The 9,407-nt window shown below is 31.1% G+C and overlaps 1 protein-coding gene across 5 annotated transcripts; it reads left to right on the top strand.

Moving 5' to 3' along the window:
* Positions 1 to 6,066: 6,066 nt before the first annotated feature.
* CBL4 (calcineurin B-like protein 4) lies at positions 6,067 to 9,403 on the top strand. Of its 5 annotated transcripts, none has more exons than XM_011016036.1 (9): positions 6,067 to 6,209; positions 7,019 to 7,300; positions 7,659 to 7,741; positions 7,836 to 7,895; positions 7,980 to 8,088; positions 8,231 to 8,283; positions 8,551 to 8,631; positions 8,716 to 8,828; positions 8,975 to 9,403. In XM_011016036.1, the coding sequence occupies exons 2-9, from the start codon at positions 7,177 to 7,179 to the stop codon at positions 9,036 to 9,038; spliced, it is 687 nt and encodes a 228-aa protein (XP_011014338.1). In that variant the 5' UTR covers positions 6,067 to 6,209; positions 7,019 to 7,176; the 3' UTR covers positions 9,039 to 9,403.
* The last annotated feature ends 4 nt before the right edge of the window (positions 9,404 to 9,407 follow it).

Here is a 9,407-nt window from a genome sequence, read left to right as displayed (position 1 = left end):
TATTTACGTGGGGTGTCCGGACCAGCTTACGCGCACCACGACTAATCCCCACGGCCCACTGAACACCCTGCAAACCCAGCAGGCAGGTAAGGCAGCGCGGGGCTGACAGGCATACAACTCCAAGACTCGAACCCGTGACAGCAGAAGGCGCAAGACGCCATTCCATCACTGGCCATTATATATCAATTCTTCTTCGAGATCATTTGTTCATGTGAATCACATTCGCATGAGTGGATGACAACTCCGTCCTTAATAAGATTTATGGTACATTCGAGGAAGAAATGAGATTTATTTTAACTTGTGTTGCAATTGGATTGATTTTTTTAATGCAAAAATAAATTTACGTGTTATTAGTAATATTATTAATCTAAATTAACTTTTTAAATTTATAATCTGAATTATAAAATTAAAATAACTTTATAAATAATAAATTTAAAAAAATTATAAACCAATCTTGTAGATTAAAAAAAAAACTTACATATAATTTTTTTTTTTAAATTAATTATTTCAGTGTCATTTCAATTACTAGAATCAAAGTGATGTTTCATGATACGAATCTCTTTATAAATTTTGTCAAGTAAATACAGAAAATCAAAATAAATAAAAAATTTTATTCTTTCAATAATAAAAATTTATATATTTTTTATATGAGTTATGTCTATTTATATATAATTAGATAAAGTGGTTATTTTTTTATTAACTTCTTTAATAATTTAGATCAGGTCTATTTATTATGAACAAACCAGATATAATCCAATAACCAAAAATAATATTATTAGGATTAGACTTAACCTAAATCAAGTTGTGTAAAAATAGATAAAAGTAAAACCGTCCCTTATTAGATTTTTTTTTTTTGGAGGGTTAACAATTGATGGGATGGACAATTCCATAATGAGAAAAGGAATAAAAAGTAACTACGTGACTCAACAGAAGCTATTGAATTCTGTTGTTGACAACTTTTAATGTGGGGGAAAAAGCACTAGATGATCGTTACTTTGATAAAGAAACTACAAATCCCATCTAATAATTGAGATTTTGAGATCAAAACTCTTATCATTTTGGGGAGAGGAAGCTTCTCCATTGGTTCGATAAAAGCAATGAGACCTGTTTTGTTCTATGAACAGGAAAGCAGCTTTCACTAGGGTGGAACCCCTCCTCCTATTGATCATGTTTCTCGCTTTATTCTTGGTTTTTTCATGGCATTATTGATTGCTAGCTAGCAAGTAGCAGGCAACATCGTGTACATTTCAAGGCTCTAACTCGTATTGATTTGAAGTAGAGGTATAGACCATGCATGCACGGCTGGGACTCCATGAGCCTAGGGTGAATTGTCCGGACAAGTTAAATAACTTTTTGGAAAAAATGAGGTGTACCTTTTGTTTTGAATATTAAATCGGGTTAAAATCTTGCTAGAATCTTCTCAAACCTTACTTCTAAAAACGCTTGTGAAGATAACTTCATTAGCGTCCAGGAACATATCTAAATCTAGCCTAGAAATTAATGCTTTTTTAATTATTTTTCTTGTTGTAATTGGGTTTTTTTCTATTTAGTTTAGAAATTTTAATTTAATTAGAATTTTACTAATTAAAATATTTTTATTGTTTTTAAAAATAGACTATTTACTTAAGAGAATTTTATCTATCTCCTTTATAGTTAAAGGCAGTAATTTTAGGTTTGAGAACCCTATATTTTTTATCTATAATTTAGAACTGTAAAACTTTAAGGATTAACAACCCTGTCCACATTATACATTGCATCATAAAGGGGTCATTGCCCTTCGAAGTTTTCACAAAGTCCCATTGGAGCCCTATATATCTATAAGATATGTTGTTCAATCCTTGATGGAGGCAATTTAATCTAAATTTGTTGGGTACTCACTCATACCGGTCCATGAATTTTTTTAGACAATTACTTCACTCTATAAATAACTTTATAAATAATAAATCAATTATGAATATTATCGCACTCGACCTAAACCTAACCTTATATATATTATTAATTTTAGTTTTTATCAAATAATAAATATTAGTTGAATAATAAAGATTTGATAAAGAAAAAATAAATATCTAAACCAATCTAAATTTGATATGAATAAAAAAACCGCCTGCTATTACTATCCTTGATGTTTGAACATCTTTAGATTTCAATGAAAATTAAGAGTTAAAGGAAAATATTATTTTACCATATTGAAAAGTAACTCATAATATAAGGATAGATTAACCGATTGATTGGTTTTCCCCTAAAAATTAAGGGAAAATTGTATAAACAAGATGGCGCCTACTATATATTTGGTGACGATAAAACAATTACGATTTGCTTAGTGATGTGAAAGATCAGCCACAAAGTGGCTGAACCTTTTCAAAGATGGAAAAAGTCGAAGGAAATCTTTAAAAGGTTGGCATCAGTTTGATCGTGAAGTCTTTTTATTTAATTCAATAAGACAACAACTTGGCAGCCACAAATGGACACCAGCTGTGCAAGTGACACTACTTCACTTGATTTTGTTTAAGCAAGCATAATTTAGTGATTAATTTGATCGAATTTCTATCCAAATACAGCTTACAAAACTTGCAAGAAAACAGTTTGATGTGTATGTTTCGGCTTAGCTTGATTTGAATGGTGTTTAATAGTGTGATAATTATTATTTTTAAAATATTTTTATTTTAAAATATATTTAAATAATATTTTTTTTTAAAAAAAATATAAAACAAAAACTATTCGATAAAAACCATATATAGATTAACATGGGACCGGTGTTAAAAAACAAATAAAAAATAATTTATTTAGATTCAAAAACTTAAACACTCACATCGAGATACTATTAATCGATTTCTTACAACTATATAGTTTGACTTAATAAATATTTGAAGAATATCATCATATTAAAACAATAAAAAAATAATTTTTTAAAAAAACATCATTCCAAAATACGTTTTCATACAGCTACTTGATTATAGAGTGGGCAGTCGGATGCTTATGATGTTGCTATAAAATCAGCTAAACAACGACCCAAGTTCTTTTTTATAGACTGCACTCAATGTATAGCCAGTCGTGCTATTATATAATTATTTGAGAGAATAATGTCCATATCAAGATGCGTATGAGTTTCCTTTTCTACTAATAATGTTGTTGTCATTCATTTAATTATTATTAAGACGTTGATCTTCGGATTCTTTAAGAAGTTAGACTTTCGAGATTAAATAATGGAATGAAGATGTCATACACAGTCACTTCATTAATTAGTTGGATTTAATATTCTATCCTAAGCAATCCTAATAGGGTCGTTTGATAACCAAGAAGGCTTGATTTATTGGTAAGGGTCATTTGAGGTTAATAACCAAAACCCTCATTTAAATTATAAAAATAAATAAAGTATATTTATCAATAAAATGAATTAAAGAATTTACTCACTTATTAATATAATAATAATAGAATATTTTAAAAAATCCTATTTATAATTTTGTTCAACATCTTCATTCACCTTAAACTTGCTTTGTTTTTTTTTTTAGATTAACATGGGTGTCTGGACCAGCTTGCGCGTACCACGACTAATCCAACGAGCCTTGAAATTAACGACCATGTAAGCCTCCAGTGGCCATCATATGAGCAACCAATGACTCGAACCTGAGATCACAGAGAGAGTAAATCTCTTGATTCCAAGTGCTTTACCACTTGGCCACCACCTAGATGGTTACTTGCTTTGTTTCTTTTTTTTTAGATTAACGTGGGTGTCCGGGCCAGCTTGCGCGCACCATGATTAATCCCACAGGCCCTGAAGTTAGCGACCATGTAAGCCTCCAGTGGCTATCATATGAGCAACCAAGGACTTAAACCTGAGATTACAGAGGAAGCAAATTCCTTGATCCCAAACACTTACCACTTGCTTTGTTTTTTGATTTTGTGAGTTGAAGCATTGTTTGGTATTGTATTCAAATAAAAACTGGGTAAAATTTGAATTTTTTTATTTGAATTTTTTTTTATTTTTGAATTATTTTAATATTTAAATATTAAAAATGTTTTTTAAAATGTTTTTTTAATATATTTTCTAAGTAAAAGATATTTTTAAAAAAACTACTATAATACTTCTAAATACTATCAAAATCTTGAAAAATATCTAGAGAAATGTGTACATATTAATACAGTAGGTTGACGTGGAAACGCATCTTACACGGGATAAGACCACGAGTGGATGACAATTCAAAATTGAAATCCCAAGACTTGAATTAAGATCATCTTAGATCATGGATATAATATATGATGGTTTGATATAAAAATATTATCATAAGTGATGTTCATTTGATCAAAGATTAAGGTTCTCATTTTCATGATTTGCTAAGAAAATGACTTTGGACTATCACGATTTAAATATTATTTTTCATTAATCACATATGAAAAAATAAACCATGTTAGGAGTATTTAAATTTAAAAAAACTGACTCAACTATTCTTTTTTCATGATGACATGAAGGAGTCCAAGCAATAATTAATTAGTAATAAGTCAGAGTTTAAAGTTTTATTTTATTTTTTATTTTTTTATCCAAATAAAATCATAAACATATTGAATAAAATCAAAGGTATAAATGGAACACAAGAAGATCGTAACTTCTAAATTCCATGGAAGTATCTAAATAAAATCTATTTTTGTATGATTTTTTTATATATTTTAGATACATTTTCATACACTATAAAACTCCTGAGTTTTGAATTTGTTTAACCTTTTTTTTAAAAAAAATTATTTAAAAAAAAAGAAATAAAATTTAACCCTTTAATATACATGTTTTATATAGTTTTAAGAAGAGATATAGATTATTCCCTTAATTTTAATAATATCATTAACATCCTAAATAAAAAGAAAGGCATGGATGAAATGTATAAGGGTTCCCTTAATTTTAATAACATCCTTAATATTTTTTAGATGTTTTCTATATAATTTTAACATACTAATATCAAAAATATTAAAAAGCGAAGTACAGCGGCACAAACAAACAGTGCTAAATGTTCACGCAGAGGGGGAAATGATCCAATATAATGAATGATGTCTTCGTCCTCATCATCTAACCAGAAGAGGGCGTAAGGAAACATTCAAAGTTCTGACTTCACATTATTTTATACGACAAACCAGAAAACATGACGGTCTGCCGACTCCATCTTAGCTGAAGTCAAACGCGCTGATAGATATTCAAGACTTCCAAATAATAATAATAATAATAACAGAGTTTGATATTTTTATAAATATTATTTTTTAAAGTATTTTTAAATTAAAATAATATTTTTAAATTAAAATAATATTTTTAAATTAAAATAATATTTTTAAATTAAAAAAAACGCTATATTTAAATTAAGATTTATTCATGAAAAAAACATGATTTAAGTTTGATATACTGTATGGGATCAGGTCTTGTCAGCATCTTTTTCTCGATGGCGGCAAATCAGACATGGTACGTGGAGATCTCTATAAACTATAGTTATAACAAGCGGCCTTTTCTTTTTAAATAAAAAAACATAAATATTAAAAATAAATTTTAAAATAAAAAATATTTTAAAAAACAATAATCTCCTCGTAAAACCTACTTGATATTGAGAGAATTAACTTAAATTAATCTAAATTTTTTAAATTATTTAAATATAAAGTGATTTATTTATTTTTAAATCACTTAGTGCTGATAAAATAAGAATTAACATGTATTTAACTGAGTTTTAACCCTAGCTAATTAATTTGCAGGTGAATTCGAGATTTTAATTAAGTTAGATCTAATAAATTTATTTATTTTTATAATTTAGACTGGTCCAACTTTAGATTAGCTGAATCCCTGGTTGATGCCTTAGGGTGATAGAGTTTATAACTAGGCTAGAAACAGTGTGGCTGGACACATTTTATTTTTCCGGGAAATTTGGCATGCATATTTAAATTATTTTATTTAAAAAAAATTCATGCCGTGATATTATTTATTTCCCCTAATTTAAAGATGCGATGCATCAAAATTGGGGACCTGAAAGTGATGACTAAAACAATAAATGCATTGACAGAGACAGGAATCATGCATAAAAGAGAGGGAAGCTGTTGAAGTCATATGCTAAAGCCACAAGAAACGCAAGATCCTGAATATCTCATGCTGTTCCTCCTGTACAGAAAACTTTACAGTGAAGAAAGGACAGATTAAAGTGCTGTCTTTCAGACTTTTCCAAGATTACATAAGACACTGGCAAAAGGTTTGTATCGTTTCCTCTTTCGTTGCAGAAATCTTTCTTTAGGGTATGGTTTTTCCTTCTTATTTATTGTTTGGGCTGCATGGCATGTGTGCAGATAAAGGGATTTTGGTTGGTTGGTTGGTTCCTTTGTTGTCTATGTCTTCTTTATTGGGTTTTCTTGAATCTTGCTTCTGATTGTTGTGAGAGGAGATCGAGGGTAGGAGGAGGTTCTACTTTCTATATGTTAATGCAGTTCTTTTGGTTGTTTCTTTAGAGTCAAGAGTTTCTTGATCACTTCTACATTCTCTCAGTAACCAAAAAGGACGAGATTTCTGGGTTTCAAAAGTTTGAATCATGGAAAGAATCTTTCATTTTCATTTTTGGTAGAGAATTGACTAAATTGATTTTCATAACCTAACTTTTGAATTCAGCGCTAGAAAAGTTTTTTTCTTAACTAAATACGCAGTGATAAATTACATTTTGACCAGATTCATCGCTTCCCCGTTTCGGTTTCTGAGAAAACTGAGGAATATACCAGAAACTAAAGATTTTGAGATCTTAAATCAAATCAGTTCATGCTGTTGTTGTAGGCCTGTGGTCCCAGATATTGAAGACATTTTGTTTTCCTGCGTTGTTCATGGAAAAAAATTAATATTATAATATTTTATCCTTTCTCTAAGATATGTTCACCCCTAGTTAGTGCCTGAACTCGAAGTTTCTCTGAAATGAAAGGAAAAAAGTATGCACTTGAAATGCCAGAATCATTTTCTTAAGGAATCAATTGTGACCTCTTGGTCTAGTGATGACCTTTTTTTTGGCCTCTTGTACAGAGAGGTTTTGAGCTGCGAAAAGGCTGCAGATAATCAAGCTCGGTCACCAATCAATCTACACTTTGTGAAATTACCAGTTGGTGTTTTCAAATAGTTCAATTGGCATGAGCCCACTGATTTCCAAGAAATTTTATCACTGACTGGTGCTAGTTGTCTTCATGGGTTGCTACCCTTCAAAGAGAACTAAAGAGACACCGGGGTACGAGGAGCCAACAGTACTTGCTGCTGAAACACCCTGTGAGTATGCATTTTCAAGAGGCTCATTGTTGCAACATCCTAGTTGTAAGCTTCCTTGCTTACTTCCTAGCTATTCTTCAATGTGTTCCAGCTATTTTTTGAGAAGTGTTGTGTTGTGTTATATTAGGACATCTTTGTAAGTACCCACTATCTTGCAGATTAAAACTAGTTGTCAGACATGAAATTGAGTTTGTTAGAGAGTAGTACATCGAACGGTTTGTGAATCCAACCTTTGGTGTGGTTGGTCACTACAACAATGACAAATCCATTGGCACTGAAAGGCATAAGAAGCATAAAATTCATGTTGTCATGGAAAAGAAAAGAAAGGAAAACAATGCTGCTTTTCCTAATCATTAGTTTGAGTTTCAGCTAGATCCTGTTCCTAATTTTTTTTTTATTGCAGTTACTGTTAGCGAAGTAGAGGCTTTATACGAACTCTTTAAGAAATTAAGTCGTTCGGTCATTGATGATGGGCTTATTCACAAGGTATATAATCCAAGTATGTTGATCTAATTATGTTTACAATCATGACTTCATTAATACCATGTGTAATCTCATTTAAATGTCTCCTTCTCATCAGGAAGAACTTCAGCTTGCACTCTTCAGGAACAAAAACAGGAGGAACCTTTTCGCAGACAGGGTATGTAGTGCAACCTTTTCGTATAATATAGCAATGTCATTTTTCCATCTTTCTAAGTTACATCTCTTTGCTTCACTTCTGCAGATTTTTGATTTATTTGATGTCAAGCGCAATGGAGTAATTGAGTTTGGAGAATTTGTTCGATCTTTGGGTGTCTTTCATCCAAATGCACCAGTTGAAGACAAGATCCATTGTAAGCCTAATGTTCCTCTAGGATGATATACAAGTAGGGGCTTGAGTTCAGACACAAAGACACTTTTTTTTCTGCATGTCACTTAACCGTTTTTTGCACCGACTCCTTAATAATTTACTAATCAAGGGGGAGTTTCCTGCAGTTACTTTCAGATTATATGATTTAAGGCAAACAGGTTTCATTGAACGAGAGGAGGTGAGTTCTGCAATTCTTCTCTTTGCCATTTCTTTCTCTTACATACCATAACACGCAGCAAGCTGATAATTGCAGACATGTTTTAAGGTTTGCTTTTTTATTCTTTCTGGTAAAAATATATGATTCCAGAAAGTGGCTAAGTTTGACGTACAATTTATACCATGAGATAATTAATGGGAATTTGGTGAAAAAAGGAAATAATGATTACCAGCAGTGTGTGTCTTTCCGAATGTATATTCTACCTCATGAGCTGAAGTTATTAAACAGTTGAAGGAGATGGTAGTGGCACTTTTGCATGAATCGGATCTATTGCTGTCCGATGATGTTGTTGAAACAATTGTTGACAAGGTACAATTTGGTTCTGCTGTTTCAAATTCCTTTGTTTCATTCTTATCTGGTTAATTATTCTATTTCCCCTCTTTTTTTCCACAGACATTTTGCGATGCAGATTTAAAAGGTGATGGAAAAATTGATCCTGAAGAGTGGATGGAATTTGTGTCTAAGAACCCTTCTCTTATAAAGAACATGACTCTACCGTATTTAATGTGAGGATCGAGTTCCATACTCATTTTGTAAATTGTGCACAGGCACACTGCACCTACATCTTATTACTTGAGTAGGATCAATATAGAATGTACCTCCGCAATTCAAGTGTTTTAACTTTAGGCTTTGCAATTTTTTCTCTTTCCAGGGATATAACCTTGGCATTTCCCAGCTTCGTGTTAAGTACTGAAGTTGAAGATTCAGAAGTGTAGCAGAAAGGTATCAATCATGTCATTTCTAGCGAAGGTGATCCGCTCGTTTTGGATCAACTCTATTTGAGAGATGCTCGAATTTGCATGTGTCAATACAAGAGCTAGACAGACTTGAGATTACGAACTCCCAAGTGCAGCCAAGATCTGATCTACAAGGTGCAGCTTATTTGCCATCATAAACTTTTCCAATGCAAAACTGGTAAAGCTTAGTTTGGCTCACGTTTTGCATGGTACATTGCATTACTGCATCACAAATTTTGCAATGTAATATATAAAATGTATAAGAAGTGTGTTTTTACCTGTATTTTTCTTTGAATTAGCACTTGAACATGTTTTATATATGATATAATAAAAATTTCAAGCATGTTT

Source organism: Populus euphratica, unplaced genomic scaffold, assembly GCF_000495115.2.
Source record: "Populus euphratica unplaced genomic scaffold, PopEup_1.0 scaffold1796.1, whole genome shotgun sequence".
Lineage (NCBI taxonomy): Eukaryota > Viridiplantae > Streptophyta > Magnoliopsida > Malpighiales > Salicaceae > Populus > Populus euphratica.
This window is presented reverse-complemented; position numbering and strand designations above follow the sequence as displayed.

Excerpts from the sequence above, each read along its gene's own strand:
- CBL4 (XM_011016036.1), top strand. The coding sequence starts at position 7,177 with ATGGGTTGCTACCCTTCAAAGAGAACTAAAGAGACACCGGGGTACGAG. Across the intron at positions 7,301-7,658 it reads ATTGTTGCAACATCCTAGTT|TTACTGTTAGCGAAGTAGAG; the intron begins GTAAGCTTCCTT and ends TTTTTATTGCAG. Across the intron at positions 8,632-8,715 it reads TTGAAACAATTGTTGACAAG|ACATTTTGCGATGCAGATTT; the intron begins GTACAATTTGGT and ends TTTTTTCCACAG.